The 19,120-nt window shown below is 45.0% G+C and overlaps 1 protein-coding gene across 3 annotated transcripts in view; it reads right to left on the reverse strand.

The window, feature by feature from the left end:
- Positions 1-19,120, reverse strand: part of emid1 (EMI domain containing 1) — a 232,949-nt gene that overhangs the window by 32,528 nt on the left and 181,301 nt on the right. For 2 of the 3 annotated variants that reach the window (XM_078421094.1, XM_078421095.1), the window contains exons 7-8: positions 14,859-14,903; positions 10,260-10,331 (exon numbers count right to left, since the gene is read on the reverse strand). In XM_078421094.1, the coding sequence (XP_078277220.1) occupies positions 10,260-10,331; positions 14,859-14,903 (117 nt within the window). The remainder of the gene's footprint in view (positions 1-10,259; positions 10,332-14,858; positions 14,904-19,120) is intronic. The other variant, XM_078421096.1, reaches the window with a different exon arrangement.

Here is a 19,120-nt window from a genome sequence, read left to right on the forward strand (position 1 = left end):
CAAAGGAGATGAGCTTAGATGGGGCATCTTGTTCTCCGGGTGGTCCGTTTTCCTCCCGCACTCCAAAGACATACAGGTTTGTAGGTTAATTGGCTTCTGTAGATTGTAAATTGTAAATTGTCCCTATTATGTAGAACTAGTGCTAGGGTATGGGGTGATCGCTGCCGGCATGGACTTGGTGGAACAAGGTCTGTTTCCACGTTGCATCTCTAAAGCCTAAAGTAAAGTAAAGCAATTTTCTGTATCTTCCTTGGAAGATCTGACAGCTTTCTTCATCTATAGGAATGGAAATCTCCCGTACAAAGTCACTTCAAAGGAATCTGATTTATTCATTTGCGTGTTACCCGTGAGACTTCACTGTGTAAAAAGTGGCTTGGTTTGCATACATGACAACAGCAGGTGAAATTGTTATTTGCTTCAAGCACTGCTGACAAAACTACAAGAGTTAGGTTAAAGAACATGGTATTCCTTGTGTGGTGTAATGAGAGAATGATCACCATAGAGGAAAACAAATCAAGATGAATTCCTGGTGTTGTTCTTCTAATTGCTGCCCACAACTTGAGTTGGCAGCTACAACAGCCAGTGGAGAGGTGCAGATAACCCTTTCTCTCCGGGTACACTGCCGTTCTCCTGCTACATTTCAGAGATTCCTCTTCGCAATCCAGGGCTAATGTGTGTGTGGCTTTTAGAGTGAATTAATTGCTCGTCATCCAAGTGCTTTTAGTTTTAGTTTAGTTAAGAGATACAGCGTGGAAACAGGCCCTTCGGCCCACCGAGTCCGCAGTGACCAGCGATTCCTGTACACCAGCATTGTCCTACACACACTGGGGGCAGTTTACAATGTTACCAAAGCCAATTAACCTACAAACCTGCACGTCTTTGAAGTGTGGGAGGAAACCGGAGCCCCTGGAGAAAACCCATGCGGTCTCAGGGGGAACATATAAACTCCGTACATACAATACCTGTAGTCAGGACCAAACCCTGGTCTCTGGTGCTGTGAGGCAGCAACTCTACCGCTGCACCACTGTGCCGCCCTTTGTTTCTCATTTAGCCAAAGAGTACTTCAGACGCCACGAAAAGAATGGTACGAATTTATTCGTTTTTGAACTATGCCTCTGAAATGTGTATTGCAGAATCAGGGTCTGAAGAATGGTCACGACCTGAATCGTCCCCTATCCGTGTCCTCCATAGATGCAGCCTGACCACTGAGTTACTCCAGCGCTTTGTGTCTTTTTTTTGTAAAACAGCATCTGCAGTTCCTTGTATCAAGGTTTTTACTACTCCATGTATTTAGAACATAGAACAGTACAGTAGAGGAAGAGCCCCTTCGGCCCACAATGTCAATGCTGTGCATGATGCCATCTTGCAACTACGACAGACTATGTATTTCTGCATCACAGACTCCACTTTACTTGTGGGGCTAAAACTTTCTGAATTCATAAGTGGTCATAAATCCAACATTTGCCAGACTTAATAATAAAATCAATGACGGCAGGTTGGATCTTCTCGACGGCAAAACCCTATTTCCTTTATACTCGCACACACCACATCACTGTACCATTTGCTCTTGGAGAAACGCAAGATATGGACTCCACATTGAAGCCAAGGCCAAAGAAAGCACACTAACGCCTCTGCTTCCTCAGGAGACTGCGAACGTTTGGCATGTCTCCAACAACTCTCACCAACGTCTACAGATGCACCACAGAAAGCATACTCTCGGGTCGAATCCTAGTTTGGTTTGGCAACATCTCTGCCCAGGGCCGCAAGAAATTGCATATGGTTGTTGACATAGCCCTGTGATCCACACGGACCAGACTCCCCACCGTCATCTCCCTCTGTGCTTCACGCTGCCGCTGGAAAGCAGCCAACGTAACCAAGGATCTTTTCACCCCGGCCATTCCCTCTCTCCCCTCTCCTGTTGGGCAGAAAATACAAAAGCTTGAAAGCACGTACCACCAGATTCAGTAATAACACTTTCCCTGCTATTATCAGACTATCAGCAAGAGTGTGGTCCTAATCTTCCAATTTACCCCATTGCGGATCTAGCACTTTTTCCTCTGTGACTGTAAGGTTACAATGCTGTGACGCTATATTCTGCACTCTGGGATTTTTCTCTTTGCACTACCTGTTGCACTTCTTGTATCTTGTGGGCATCACCTCCGAAGAGTCCACCAGGGACTATACTGGAAGTATCCTACACCCACTAGGGACAATTTTTAACACTATCCGACACCCACTAGGGACAATTTTTACATTTACCAAGCCAATTAACCCACAAACCTGCACGTCTTTGGAGTGTGGGAGGAAACCGAAGATCTCGGAGAAAACCCACGCAGATCACAGGGAGAACATACAAACTCCGAAGAAGGGTCTCGACCCGAAACGTCACCCATTCCATCCCTCCCGAGATGCTGCCTGACCTGCTGAGTTACTCCAGCATTTTGTGAATAAATCGATTTGTACCAGCATCTGCAGTTATTTTCTTATACAAACTCCGTACAGGCAGCACCCGTAGCTAGGATCGAACCCTGGTCTCCAGCGCTGCATTCGCTGTAAGGCAGCAACTCTACCGCTGCGCCACCATGGCCTGATTTACTCATGTAAAGTGTGCTTTCACTGGATAGCATGCAAACAAACGTTTTTCACTGTATCTGGATAAAACATCATGAGAGGGTGTACAAAATCATGAGAGGGATAGATTGGGTACTTTTGTCCAGAGTTGTAGAATCGAGAGCCAGAGAACATCGGTTTAAGGTGAGGTGGAAAGGTTTAATAGGAAACTGAGGGGGTAACTTTTTTACACAAAGGGTGGTGTGTGCATGGAATGAGCTGCTGGAGGAGGTAGTTGAGGCAGGGACTATTACAACTTTTAAGAAACATTTAGGCAGGTGCATGGATAGGATAGGTTTCGAGGTATATGGGCCAAGCGCAGGCAGGTGGGATTAGTGCAGATGGGACATGTTACTATCATCTGGATCAGTCTGAAGAAGGGTCTCGACCCGAAACGTCGCACATTCCTTCTCTCCTGAGATGCTGCCTGACCTGCTGAGTTACTCCACCATTTTGTGAATAGATGGGACATGTGGGCAAGTGTGGGCCAAAGGGTCTGTTTCCAAGTTCAACGATTCAATAGTAAACCAATACCAATGCATTTACCAACACCACCAAAAAAGAACCAATGCGAGTAAAAAGCAGAGATATAATTTCTTCATTGTTAGGGAATTGTTATCAAAGTCAATTAATTCTACTGCTCTTTGATTGTCCCAGAAAGCAGCAGGTAATTGTACCAGCAGGAACGTTTTAATGCTATATTAAAAGAGTCAAAGTGGCACAAATTAGAGCCATAGAGTCCTACAGCGTGGAACAGACCGATCGGCCCAGCTTGCCCACACTAGCCAACATGTCACATCTACACTCGTCCCAGCTGCCTGCATTTGGCCCATATCCACCTGAATCTGTCCTATCCACGTACCTGTCTAAATGTTTCTTAAACATGGCGTTAGTACCTGCCTCAACTACCTCCCCTGACAGAGCATTCCATACACCCACCACTATGTGAAAAAGTTACCCCTCAGGTTCCTATTAATTGCCAAAAGGAAACCTCAAACATAAATTAATGTTAATTTCCCATGACTGACTTTATTTCATAAATACATGTGACACCTGTTTAAACAAAATATTTATCCAGGTATCATTTTGCTGTTTGGAGGTGGGCCAGATGACCCACCTGTAGTCATCGACACGTGTAATCTTATATTAAATAAGCAAGGGTAACCATTCAAAGTCTCCAAACACCGAGGACCAGCTGATAATCTTTTCTTTTGGGAGCGAGGGAGACAGGATTGTGGAGAAACCTGCTTTAATTTTCTGTTGTCACAGCTGTTTGAGGTGTCACAATATCTAGCCCAAAATCTCAGTCTACAGAACCCAAGATTTTTGCCCCACACTGCTCTGATGGTCTATGCCTAAAGTTTAGGAGTAAATGATCAATGTAAAATAAACATGGGTCACTACTAAACAAAGAAAGTCTTGTCTTGCTGGCTATGGGCACATCTGGAAAGTAACATCTGTACTTGAGAAACATGTTCGTGCTAAAGATATAACTCCCTGAGTCAAAAGTAACTCCATTAACAATAAAAACATAATGTAGCATATATATATAGACTAAAAATCACTTCTCTATAATTACCTCTAGAAAGAAATCCAAGCAGCACAGTCAGAGTGGGTTGCAGTACAGAAATGATCACTGGTTTGGTAAAGCCCAAAGTCAGGGCTTTGCAAAGATGACCTAGGTTCCATTAGTCAACTAGTGTAGATAGTCACAAAAAAAATAACTCAGCGGGACAGGCAGCATCTCTGGAGAAAAGGAATAGGTGACGTTTCGGGTCGAAACCCTTCTCCAGACTGAGAGTCAGGAGAGAGGGAAATGAGAGACATGAAAAGGTACATCGAACAAATGAATGAAAGGTATGCGAAAGGACAAATCAAAGCCAGCAACGTTGATCAAGGTAAGGCGGAGCCCACAATGTTTGTTTACAAGGCGGCTCACAACTCACGCTACAGTGTCCGAGCACCCAGCCACAAATGGCACCTTCCTTTGGCCACAATCTCCCAACGGCCACAGGCTCCACTGTAAGTCATGCCCCAAGGCATTGTAAGGCCCACCTCCAGTTGTGTCACAACTGCAGCACTTCACTGCCTGGCTTTAGGATACATCTGGACTGGCATTTTTCTACAGAAAGGCTAAGTTGTTCATTTATTTATAAGGCGAGTTTTAGAAAGGCTGTAGAAGTGTGACCACATTGATGTGACAGACAAAAAGGCCCACCAACGCCTCTCTACCTTCTGAGAAAGCTGAGGAAATTTGGCATGTTATATGTTCATAAATCATAGGAGCAGAATTAGTTCATTCGGGCCATTGAGTCTACTCTGCCATTCAATCATGGCTGATCTATCTTCCTAATCTCCTGCCTTCTCCCCATAACCTTTGACACCCGTACGAATCAAGAACCTGCCATTCTCTACAAACGGAGTTTGTACGTTCTCCCCGTGACCTGCGTGGGTTTTCTCCGAGATCTTCGGTTTCCTCCCACACTCCAAAGACGTACAGGTATGTAGGTTAATTGGCTGGGCAAATGTAAAAATTGTCCCTAGTGGGTGTAGGATGGTGTTAGTGTGCGGGGATCGTTGGGCGGCGCGGACCCGGTGGGCCGAAGGGCCTATTTCTGCGCTGTATCTCTAAAAAAAAAAAATTAAAATAAAATTTTAAAAACCAATTACGGCCTCCACAACCAGCTGTGGCAATGAATTCCACGGGATCACCATCCTCTGGCTAAAGAAGTTCCTCCTCATCTTCTTTCCATAGGTACGTCCTTTTATTCTGAGGCTGTGCCCTCTGGTCCTGGACTCTCCCACTAATGGAAACATCCTCTCCACATCTATTCTATCGAGGCCTCTCGCTATTCGGTAAGATTCAATGAGATTCCCCTTCATTCTTCTGAACTCCTACGAATGCAGGCCCAGAGACATCAAACGCTTGTCTTACGTGAACTCACTCATCCCCAGGATAATGTTCGGAAACCTCCTCTGGACCCTCTCCAATGCCTCATATCCCTCTTCAGGCATGTCTCCAGTGTCTCTTACAACCTTCTACAGTGGCATCATAGAAAGCAAACTGTCAGGTTGCATCACAGCTTGGTTTGAGAACCAAGACTCCAGGATTTTGTAGAGCGTTCTGGATGTACCCCAGTCCATCACACAAACCAGACTCCCCACCATTGACTCCATTTGCACTTCATGCCAAAAGCAGCCAACATGATCAACAACTTGTCCCTGTCCCACCCTGGTCATTCCATTTTCTCCCTGCTTCCGTCCGACAGAAAGTACAGAAGCTTGAAACCGCACACAGCCAGACCTGGGAACAGCTTCTGTCCCTCTGTTACCAGGCTTCTGAACAGTTCTTTCGTAAGCTCGAGTACTAAACCAATACACCTCTCCCCAACCTCCTCGTGAGTTACTCCAGCATTTTGTGTCCTTTTGTGTAAACCAGCATCTGCGGTTTCTTGTTTCTACGGGGGTGGGAGAAAAAGAGTGGGTGATATTGAGGCAAATTTAATTGCTATTTTTCTTTCAAAAAGGGGAGACCTTTGCTTTCAAAGAAATTATTTCCCCAACGTGCAATAAAATACTGAAAAATCCCACATCTTTCTTTCTATATTATACTGTAGCACTTTGAACCAGACTGAAGCTATTAAAATTTGGACTCAACATTTTCATCGAAGGCACTCACTCATGAGCACAAATGAGACACTTGAAAATAATAGATATAAAAGAAGCCACTTCATAAATCCATCCAGAAAGTAAAAGCGATGGAACAATTAATTTAATGGCTCCTTAATTTTATTTTAATATCGGGTTGAAATTGTGAAATTCCCTTTAAACATCAGTAGCAATTTGTAGACGAATAGTGTGATTTAATGGAAATGGTATGCTTGTCCACCCACAAAGATTCCTAGAATGAGAATAACAATGGAATGCAAAAAACTGTTAGAAACTGTGAACAAAATAAACACAAGACATCATTAAAAAATCGGCAGTGTTCTCTCAGAGAACAGGAATCAGCAAAAACCTTCCAAAGTAAATTCGAAGTAGCATGCTGTGCACAGAGTTCAGTGTGTTGTTTTAAACAGGAACCCTATGACAAGAATACTTGCAACATGAACATTTTGGCTCACGTGTTGCATTTAAAAAAAAGAAATAAACATAAAATTGGAGTGTATGGAAGCCGAGACTATTGTTCAATATCGCTAGAATGGCCTCCACCATTCAGAAGGAATTCAAGCTCTGCAGCCAAACATAAATACTTGGTCGGTGAAGTATCCCCTGGGTGCAGGGTTGAGGGAGACGAAAGACTCTGGTTAATGGGTGAAAGGGTGAACACAGAGGGATCTTGAGGTCCAGTACATATCTCCCTGAGAGTAGCCAGGCAAGTAGATAGAATGGTAAGGAAGGCATGTGGTACACTTGCCTTCATTGTTCGGGCCATTGAGTGCAAGAGGCCCACTTAGGCGTTTTTTTAGGCGACTGCCGGCGACTGTCTTAGTCGTAGCAGGTCGCCGAAAAAAACGGCCACTGGACCCACTCTACGACAATGTTTATGACAAGCTGCAACAACCTTCCACCTAGTCGACGTCAAGCTACGTCAAGCTACCGACAACCTGCGACACAGTCATCGCGACTTAGGACGTCCACCTACGACCGCGCCTACGCCAACCCACGACCACGCAGGCAACAACCTACGACAACTGAAGTCAACCTACATCTACCGGCGACAAGCTACAACAAGCTACGACCGTGTCGGTGACAACTGCAGACAACTGAAGACAATTCACGTCATTTTGGCCTCCGGTTTTGACGCCGGTACCTGTCGCCGGTTGACGTAGGTATTCGCCAATGGAATTCACCGAAGTCAGCACCGGCGTCAACCTACGTCACCTGGTGACAACCTGGTGACAACCTACGACAGCACCTACGTCAGGAGACGTCAAACTACGATCACTGGCGTCAAACCAACAGTCGGCGAACATTTCAAAATCCAGCGGCAACCAAAAAAAACGCTACAACTCTTTGGAGACGACTCACGACCGTACAGGTGACACCCCGGCAACCGTGTGGCGACAGCCTAGTCGCCTAAATAATCACCTAAGTGGGACAGGGGTTTCAGGAAGTCACGTTGCAGCTCTTTATAAAGTTTGCTTGGGCCTCATTTGACGTTTCATTGTAGTTCTGGCCGCCCCACCAGTTCAGTTCAGTTTTAGTTTAGTTCAGACACACAGAGCGGAAACAGGTCCTTTGGCCTACCGAGTCCGCACCGACCAATGATCCCCACTCATTAACACTACCCTATACACACCAGGGACAATTTACATTTATATCAAGCGAATTAACCTGCAAACATGTACGTCTTTGGAGTGTGGGAGGAAACCGAAGATCTCGGAGTAAACCCACGCGGTCATAGGGAGAAAATACAAACTCCGTACAGACAGGATCGAACCAGGGTCTCCAGAGCTGCATCGCTGTAAGGCAGCAACTCTACCGCTGCGCCACCGTGCCCCGACAGGAGAGTATGGAGTGGCTGCAGAAGAGATTAACCAGAACCTCTTAACCAGATTAACTGTGTCTATCATGGGTAGAAACCAGCAACTGGGGATCCTTTTTTATTACATAACCAGAAAAGCTGCCTGGATTAGAGGGTATTGGCTACAAGGAGAGGTTGGACAGACTTGGACTGGGTTTTTTTTGGAACATCGGAGGCTGAGGGGAGCCTGATAGAGGTTTATAAAATGATGAGAGGCATAGATAGGGTGGACAGTGAAAACCTTTTTCCCAAGGGGGAAATGCAAAAGACTGTAAGGGACCATAGCTCTATGTTTCCATTTTCTACCTTATCTATGCCATGAATACTTTTAAATAAACGAAGCGTGTGGTGAATTTAAATCCAATTCATTGAAGAAATCTGGAATAAAATGTGAAAGAGTCAGCGAAGAAAATTTGTCTTTAAAAACTCATCTGGTTCAGCAATAGGCTTTAAGAAAGAAATCTGTGTCCTTTTTACCCAGTTGGCACGTGGACACAGAGCACTGAGGTTGGCTCTGAACTGGGCTTGGCCCCAGGACAGCGGGGAATGGGCAGCGAATGTTGGCCTTGCCAGCAGAGACCGCATCCCAGGGGTGAGTAAATAAGTAACATCTGATACTGTCCAGTACCGGAACGTATAACAGGGAAACAACCTCCCAACCTCCTGACAGCAGGGTTCCGGGAGACCGTTGCACAGTGCTGGACGGGACTCAAGTCTTCTTTCAAAAAATAATAACATCATGTACCCGGGGGTGCCCTTTTGTTCCCAGAGCAGATGATCCAGGATTAATAACAGAACATGTGACAGCAGTCGTTTTTACAGTTTTCCTGGCAACTGCCTGATCCTTTTTTTTTTGGAGGAATTTATGGGCTTTGCTCACTAATGGCGTTTAGCTGGAAATTCAAAACTCCAACTGTGACCTGCGTAAGAAATGTTTTCTAATCACTCCCCCCCCCCCACCCCGCACTCCACTCTGTCTGGGCTCAATGTTAATTCCTCTGGTGCATTTTGCCTGTTGCATTTTTTGGTTAAAAGATGCACCATGGAAACACACCATTCGGCCTCTCCCTGCAACTTAAGACCGCAAGCCCAGGTAATATCCTGATGGACCTCCTCTGCAAAACAGCAAAACAAGTACTTCACACCGATTTCATCTGTGCTTTGTTCCTGCAATGGTTAGTTTACTTTAAAGATTCAGCACAGAAACAGGCCCTCCGGCCCACCGAGTCCACGCTCGCCATCGATCACCCGATCGCACTAGTTCTATGTTATCTCACTTTCGCAACCAATCCATTAACATTAGATGCAATTTTACAGAGGCCAATTAACTTACAAACCTGCACGTCTTTGGGATGTGGGAGGAAGCCAGAGCACCTGGAGGAAACCTGCACAGTCATAGGAAGAATGTGCAAACTCCACACAAACAGCAACCGAGGGTAGGATCGAACCCGGGTCTCTGGCACTGTGATGCAGCGGCTCTACCCACTACGCCACTGTGCTGCTCCATGTTCTCCCTGTGACTGCCTGGGTTTCCTCCAGGCACTCCATACCCTCCCACAATCCAAAGGCATGCAGGTTTGTAGATTAATTGGCTTCTGTAAATTGTGTAGGATTTAGATTTAGATCTATGGCTTTATTTTTTTAGATTTAGAGATACAGCGCAGAAACAGGCCCTTCGGCCCACCGAGTCCGTGCCGCCCAGCGATCCCCGCACATTAACACTATCCTACACACACTAGGGACAATTTAAAAAAAACATTTACCCAGTCAATTAACCTACATACCTGTACGTCTTTGGAGTGTGGGAGGAAACCGAAGATCTCGGAGAAAACCCACGCAGGTCACGGGGAGAACGTACAAACTCCGTACAGACGGCGCCCGTAGTCAGGATCAAACCTGAGTCTCCGGCGCTGCATTCGCTGTAAGGCAGCAACTCTACCGCAGCGCCACCGTGAGTGTGAATTAGTGTGAATGGGTGATCGCTGGTCGGCACGGACTCGGTGGGCCGAAGAGTCTGTCTCCACGCTGCATCTCCAAAGTCTAAGGTGTTTCCAACAGCATCTTGTTTTTATCTCGGGGTGTCAGCCTCTGCGGTATTTTGATTCTGGGGGAAATCACTAACCTGGCGGCCCTGTAGGTCCTTGTGTTCCCGGTATTCCCGATGGGCCTCGGACTCCTGGTTCACCTCTTGGACCTGGAACAATTAAATAAGAGCAAAGAAGAAATGAAAGGCAAGACTCAGACAAAGATGCATGTAAACATTTGTGTAAACTCACCAGGAATCTCTCATGGTGGTATCAAAATGCACATAATATGCACTTAACATGTTTCTTGTTATTTTATGTTAAGATAATGTAAGTGTTAGAACATAGAACATGGAGGAGTAAAGCATAGGAACAGGCCATTCAGCCCACAATGCCCGTGCCAAACATGATGCCAAGATAAATTAATTTCCTCTGTCTGCATGTGATCCATATCCCTCCGTTCCCTGCATATCCACGTGCCTATCTAAAAGCCTCTTAAATGTCACGATTGTATCTGCCTCCACCACCACCCTGGCAGCACATTCCAGCACCTACCACCCTCTGTGTCAAAATGTTGCCTTGCACATTTCTTTAAACTTTGCCCTTCCCACCTAAAAGCTATGTGCTCATGTCTTTGACATTTCCACCCTGGGGAAAAAGGTTATTACTGTCTAAACTATTGATGTCTCTCATAATTTTGTATATTTCTATCAGGGCTTCCCTCAACCTCCGGCATTCTAAAGAAACAAACCCAAGTTTGTTCAACCGCCCCTTGTACTAATATCCTCTAATCCAGGCAGCATTCGGGTAAATCTCTTCTGCACTCTCTCCAAAGCCTCCACGTCCTTCCGACCAGAACTGCATGCAATACTCCAAATGCGGCTTAACCAAAGCCCTGTAAAGCCGCAACATGACTTCCCGACTCTTGTACCCAATGTGACGCAGTAGTGCAGTGGGTAGAGCTACTGCCTCACGGCGCCAGAGACCCAGGTTCAATTCTGACCCCAAGTGCGGTCTGTGTGGAGTTTGCACGTTCTCCCTGTGACCGCGTGGACTTCCTCCGGGTGCTCCGGTTTCCTCCCACATCCCAGGGATGTGCGGGTTTGTAGGCTAATTGACCTCTGCAAATTGCCCCTAGTGTGCAGGGAGTGGATGAGAAAAGGGCCTGTTCCTGTGATGTGCTGTTCTAACTTCTATGTTCTATATCAATCTCTTCACAAGAGAACCCATTTATGACCACACTCAGACAGGCTAAGCTACAGCAAGACTGCTTACATCTGGAGATACATATTGTGAGGAGAAAATAATGAACTTAATGAATAAATACCCACTTAAAGTAAAAAAAATAATGAGTTTTGCCAGAGTTAGAGGTTTCAAGGAGCCACGAAAATGTTATGCCTGAAATTTATAAGACACTTGCTGAAAATTATGAATTTGATAGGGAACGAACAGGATTTTAAAGTGTTTTCGTGCAAGCAATCACCTCACGAACAGGAAAAGCAATTAATTTGAAAGGTGAAAAGTATCCGTTCAACCTTCCTTTGGATGTTATGAGCCAAATACTCGAAGGAAGAAAGCAAAATACTGATGGGCAATACCCACCCCCAATACACGATCCATGGAAAATCATTTATTATTGCGCATTAAATTATATTTATGCTGCATATTTTTAAGCATTATCCAGAAATAATATTTTCATTAAAGAACATGCATCGTGTGATGTCTCACCCATCATGTTTGTACTCCATAAATCCACAAATATTTCTGTGGGAGTCAAGGTATTGGTGACAAAAAAAATCTTCTTTAATGTGTGTGTCTTGTGGCGTTTTGTAATACTTTAGCTTGTGCAATATCACCACAATCTAACTGAGCTGTTTTGTCGGCGTGGCGTGCAAATGTTGACAAAATACTTGGACAACTGCAATGCCAGTGAATCGTTAAGATGGTTCTGAAGAAAGACCGTCAACTTGAAGCATCGACTCCGTTCCTCTCGCACTGAGGCTGCCTCACCAGCTGGGTATCTCCAGTACTTTATGTTTTTATTACAGATTTCCAGCGCCTGCAGTTTTAACGTCATTAAAACTATCAGTGCAAATTGTGCTTTCCGACTGACCCCTGAGCTATGTGGTGGGACCTGCCCCTGTGGAAAAGAAGCTTGACAGCGCACACCACCAGACTCAGGGAACGGCCTCTTCTCATCTCTTTACCCGTAAACCAGGGTAACAGCCCTTCCATAAGCTAGGGTACTCTCCGATTCACCTCTGACAGTGAGGACATTGGACTTTGTTTCTGGAACTGGTGCGCTACAATGCTGAGAACTACATTCTGCACTCTGTATCTTTGCCTTTGCTCTGTCTATTGGACTTGGTTTGCCTTGATTGTATTTAGTCAGAGAGTCACAGAACCATACAGCATGGTAACAGGCCCTTCAGCCCAACTCATCCATGCCGACCAAGATTCACCATCCAAGCTCGGCCCAGTTGCCTGCGTTTGGTGGTATCTCTCTAAACCTTTACTGCCCATGTACCCATCCAAACGTATTTTAAATACAGTTTATTGTACCTGCTTCAACTACCTCCTCTGGCAGCTCGTTCCATATACCCACCCCCCTCTGAGTGAAAAAGTTGTCCCTTAGGTTCCTGTGAAATTTTCCACTCTCACCTTCAATCAATGTCCTCTGGTTCTTGATTCCCCTAAACTGGGCAAAAGACTTGATGCATTCATTCTATCTATTCATGTACAATATTATCTGATATGATTAGGTACACGTGACAATAATAAACCTAAACTTAAACCTAAACCTAAGTTAAACAGACGACTCGTTTCTCCGTGGTCAAGTACCCTTCAAACCTTGTCACTAAACTGAAAATGACAAATCAGTTAGTTTAGTTTAGATGAGTTTATTGTCCGGTGTACCGAGGTACATTTATAAGCTTTAGCTGCATGCGATCCAGTCAGCAGAAAGTCTATACATGATTACAGTCGAGTTGTCCACAGTGTACAGTTACAGAAATAAATAATTTCACTCAGACTCGGAAAGGCATTATGGGACAATAAAAGTAACAAAATGAAAACCACATTTTATAAGTTATCTAGATGTGTATAATATCATGAGCGGAATAGATAGGGCAGATGCACAGAGTGGGAGATTCAAGGACCAGAGGACATTGGTTTAAGGTGAGAGGGGAAAGATTTAATAGGAGCCTGAGGGGCATTTTTTTCCACACAGGGGGTGGTGGATATATGGAACGAGCTGCTAGAGGCAGTAGTTGAGGAATGGACTACAACAACATGTAAAAGACATTTGGACAGGTACACAAGACTTTGTTTGCGTGCCGTATGACTATATGATTCAACGTGCAGAGAGTTCTAAAGAGGAGTTTTGTTTAACTTTTTTCTCCTTCTTAATTCCCAAACGTAGACTTTAGAGAGATACAGCGCGGAAACAGGCCCTTCGGCCCACCGAGTCCGCGCCGACCAGTGATTACCCCGTACACTAGCACTACCCTACACACAAGGGACAATTTACAATTTGCAGAAGCCAATTAACCTATTAACCCACACGCCATTGGAGTGTGGCAGGAAAACGGAGCACCTGGAGAAAACCCACGCGGTTACAGGGAGAAGGTGCAAACTCCACACTGACAACCCCCCAAGGTCAGGATTGAACCCAGGTCTCTGGCACTGTGAGGCAGCAACTCTACCTCTGCGCCACAGTGCCGTCCTGGCAATCACAGCGACTCGTGATGGGAGATAATCCTTCTAGATATCTCATAAACAAGTAACAATTTTTATGATGCACAGCTGACATGAGAGATAAACGTACGACATTGGTACAAGAAACAACAAGACTGCAACTACAATTCACATGCTGTAAAACACTATGCAGCATGTCAAGCTATTTATTCTAAGTCATTGATTCAAAAAGCGACCTGCCATTTCTCCATTTGGGGATCTTGTTGAAATGTTTGATGTTTACATCACTATAGAGCTTATAAATCCCTCTTTGAAGTACTGCTAACACTTTGGGCGGCACAGTGTCGCAGCAGTGTCGCCTTACAGCACCAGAGACACAGGTTCGATCTTGACTTTGGGGTGGTCTGAATGGAGTTTGCACATTCTCTCCGGGTGCTCTGGTTTCCTCTCACACTTCAAAGACGTACAGGATTGTAGGTTAATTGGCTTCAGTATCCATTGTAAATGGTCCCTAGAGTGTGTGGGGTAGTGCTCGTATGTGGGGTGATGTGGTATGTGCTGGTCGGCGTGGACTCGGTGGGCCAAAGGGTCTGTATCTCTAAACTAAACCAAAGTAAACTTGCCACAGCTTGACCAACAGGAGAAAGACATGAAACCAATTTCTAAACAAAGAGGAAGGGGAGAAATCTAATGCCTACAAAATGCCAGTGGACAATATTTCTTTCATTTATTCACAAAATGCAGGAGTAACTCAGCAGGTCAGGCAGCATCTCGGGAGAGAAGGAATGGGTGACGTTTTGGGTCGAGACCCTTCTTCAGACTGATGTCAGGGGGGCGGGACAAAGGAAGTTTACCTGGTGGGACTTATGGAAATTTGGATGGAACATGCAAAATAAATGAAAAGTGAAACTATATTAGCATACTAATACTGTACTATTTATTTTTTCTTAAATCCCCAAACAGGGAATTTTCTTTTTTTTTTCAAGTATGTGTTTACATACCATCCTGCCCAGGAGATCCATCTTGTCCTCTTTCACCAGTAGGACCTGCGCAACATTTGAACTCAGTTTTAATAGAAAATCACTCAGATAAAAACAGCAAACTCAATGCAAACTTTGAAAGCGTCACTGACTCTTTCAACACAAGCGAATCATTTGTTCTGGACTACCCGATACATTTCAACGTAACCACCATTTTAGCAAGAATGAGTGAGAGGATCGCAAAAAAAATTGCAGAGAATTGTGGACGCAGCCCAGACCATCACACATATTAACCTCCCTTCCATTGACTCCATCTACACCTCATGCGGCCTCGGCAAGGCCTGCAGTATAATCATCATCGCTAGTTCTATGTCAATCCACTTTCGCATCCATTCCCTACACACACAGGGGGCACTTTTACAGAAACCAATTTACCTACAAACCTGCAACTCTCTGGGACGTGAAAGGAAACCGGAGCATCCGGAGAAATCCCACGCGGTCACACGGAGAACTCCTCACAGACAGCACCCGAGGTCAGGATCGGAATCCGGGTCTCTGGTGCGGTGAGACTGCTGCATTTTATTACAGTACTATGGCATCCAAGAAGCCATTACTCACTCCAATCCATTGCTTCATCTTCACCACAAAAAGGCACTCCAAAGTTCTTTTTGTACTAAGAGTTTGCTGCATCTGCAGAAATCTAAAGTGAACTAATGCTCCCACATCAAGGAGAAGTAGATGTGACCAAATCCTCCCGACTAATGCGACGCACAAATAGTTGACATTCGCAGATCACAGATGCACACCATTTAATTCACGAACATTCTTTTCTAGTGATCAAGGTAAAAAAATCAGTCCTTCGACCAAAACAAGTGCACTTGGCCATTTGCCATCACACAGCAGCCTAAATAGTACAGCAACGTTTCCATTAAATTATTGCATCCAATCTTTCAGCCAGGGTCGTCATTTAGCAGCACGTTTCACTACTGCTGCCGTTAAATTAAAAAAACAAACAAAGAAGTTATAAACTGCTCGGCTTTGAAGAACATTTTTTTTATTGGAAGCAAAAGTCACAAGTCGCAGTGTTTGCCAAGAAGCCACAAGAAAAAAAGTTAATCTGCTTGGAAACTTCCAGGAGGCATTAGCCTGCCAAAGCATGCAGTTCTAATCCCAGCTGAGCCATCTTATTTTTATAAGGAAGTGTGCCACAAGAACCCATTTATTGCAAGCACATGCAGTATGTAATTCCAGCTCAGAACCTTGTCACTGAATTAATTCGCAGCTAATCGTACCAGATTGTTTTGCTGCAAAGTTCAATTGTTCTTCTTCCTATTATAAAATATTGAGAAAGACACTCCTCAGAACAGGACAAGCTGAGAACATAGCACAGTCCAGCAAATGAACAGGCCCTTCACTCCATAATCTCTGTGCTGATAATGATGCTAAATTAAACAAACCTTCTCGGCCTGCCCTGATTCACATACCTCAGGTCAGTTCAGTTTATTGTCACGTGCACCAAGGTACAGTGAAAAGCTTTTTATTGCGTGCTAACCAGTCAGCAGAAAGACAATACATGTTTACAATCGGTCCAATTACAGTGTATAGATACATGATAAGGGAATAATGGTCAGTCAATAGACAATAGACAATAGGTGCAGGAGGAGGCCATTCGGCCCTTCGAGCCAGCACCACCATTCAATGTGATCATGGCTGATCATTCTCAATCAGTACCCCGTTCCTGCCTTCTCCCCATACCCCCTGACTCCGCTATCCTTAAGAGCTCTATCCAGCTCTCTCTTGAATGCATTCAGAGAATTGGCCTCCACTGCCTTCTGAGGCAGAGAATTCCACAGATTCACAACCCTCTGACTGAAAAAGTTTTTCCTCATCTCAGTTCTAAATGGCCTACCCCTTATTCTTAAACTGTGGCCCATTGTTCTGGACACCCCCAACATTGGGAACATGTTAGTGCAAGGTAAAGCCAGCAAAGTCTGATCAAGGATAGTCCGAGGGTCATCAAAGAGGTAGATAGTAGTTCAGCACTGCTCTCTGGTTATGGTTGGATGGCTGATAACAGCTGGGCGTTTACCTTATCCATGTCCATCATCATCTTGTACACCTCAACAAGGTCACCCCTCAGCCTCCATTCCCTGCCTATCCACGTGCCTATCTAAAAGCTTAAATGACACTATCACATCTGCCTCCACCACCAGCCCTGGCAGGGTGTTGCAGGCACCCACTACCCTCTGTGTGCGAAGGTTTATCCCATATATATATATGATATGATATGATATATACATTTCCTTGAAACCTTCTCCCTCTCACCTCAAAGCTCGGCGCACAAGTCTTTGACATTTCCACACGACGAAAATGATTCTACCTTATATATGCCTGTCCTAACTTTATGTATTTCTATCAGGTCTCCCCTCATCCTCCAACACTCCAGAGAACACAATCCATGTTTGTTTAACCTTGCCTTGTGGGTAAATAATACCTGCTCACCCAGGCAGCATGCTGGTAAAGATGTGGCATCTTTTAAACAAAATTAACATTGGCAATTAGAAAAGGTATTGGAATTTCAAGATTTAAAAAAAATCTTGGCCTGAGCATTCATTACATTGGCAAAAGTGCAGAGGGGATTCACCAGGATATTCCCTGGGCTTGTGGGCTTGAGTTACAGGGAGAGGTTAGGTGGGCTGGGAATTTTTACTTTGGAATGGGGGAGGCTGAAGGGGTGACCTTGTTCAGTTGTACAAGATCATGATGGGCATGGATAGTAAACACTCTGTTTTGTTCCCCAAGGTAGCGGATTCAAAAATGAGAGGGCGTAGGCTTAGGGTTAAAGTGGAGAGATTTAAGAGGGACCTTTTTCAATCAGAGAGCCGTTCGCATCTGGAATGAGAAGCCAGAGGAAGCCGCAGAAGTGGATACAATGTATGACGACATATAAAAGACATTTGGACAGATGTGTGGATCGGAAGGGTTTGTCGGACTATGAACCAAATGCTGGTAAATGAGACTAACCCAGTGTGCCAACTTGTGCAGCATGAACAAGGTGGGCTGAATGGCCAGTTTCCGTACTAGTACAACTCTATGTGGCCTCCTTGGTGACATGTGCTAAGGTGGCACTGTGTGGGAGACACAAATCCAAATGGTCTTGTTGCAATGACTCTTTTTGATTAGAGAAAAAAATCTAAGGGGCTAAAAATCTAACTGGTGCCTTACAATGCCAGAGACCCAGGTTTAGTCATGGCTAGAGTTTTTAATCATGGCAGTATAGAGTTTTTACGTTCTCTCCGCCCGGGCTTTCTCCGGGTGCTCTGGTTTCCTCTCACACTCTAAAGACGTGCAGGTTTGGAGGTTAATTGGCTTTGGCAAGTTGTAAAATTGTCCCTAGTGTGTAGGATAGTGCTCGTGCACGGGGTGATTGCTGGATAGAGAGGACTCACAGGGCCAAAGGGGCCTGTTTTTGCGCTGTATCTCTAAAATCTAAAGTAAAGTCTAGAGTACTCCGACAACTCCACATCTTTCTACCACCTGTTTGCGGGTCGAATGTCTCTTCCACAGCCACAATGTCAATTATTGTCAGATGAAACTCCTTGGGGCTCGGGTTGCTTTACTGCAGAGAAGGTGCTACATAAATACGTTGTTCTTAGAACATAGAACAGTACAGCACAGGAACAAGCCCTTCAGCCCACAATCTCTGTGCCAAACATGATGCAATGTTCAACTAATCTCATCTGCCTGCACGTGACCTATACCCCTCCACACCTACACATCCATGTGCCGATCAACAAGCCCATTAAACGCCACTAGCATATGTGCCTCCACCACCACCCCTGGCAGCACGTTCAAGGCACCCACAACCCTCTGTGTAAAAAAAACTTGCTTCACACACCTCCTTTAAACTTTACCCCTCTCACCTTAAAGCTAAGGTGGGGGACGTGGTGGTGCAGCGGTAGAGCTACTGCCTTACAGCGCCAGAGACCCGGGTTCGATCCTGACTACGAGTGCTTGCCTGTACGGAAATTGTACGTTCCCCCCGTGACCTGTGTTTTCTCCGAGATCTTCGGTTTCCTCCCACACTCTAAAGACGTACAGGTTTGTAGGTTAATTGGCTTGGTGCAAATGTAAAATTGTCCCTAGTGTGTGTAGGGTAGTGTTAATGTGCGGGGATAGCAGGTCTGTGCAGACTCAGTGGGCTGAAGGGCCTGTTTCCGCACTGCATTAACTAAAATAAACTAAACTATGCCCTCTAGTCTTTGAGATTTCCACCCTGGGAA

This window comes from Rhinoraja longicauda, chromosome 25 (assembly GCF_053455715.1).
Source record: "Rhinoraja longicauda isolate Sanriku21f chromosome 25, sRhiLon1.1, whole genome shotgun sequence".
NCBI classification, from domain to species: Eukaryota; Metazoa; Chordata; class Chondrichthyes; order Rajiformes; family Arhynchobatidae; genus Rhinoraja; species Rhinoraja longicauda.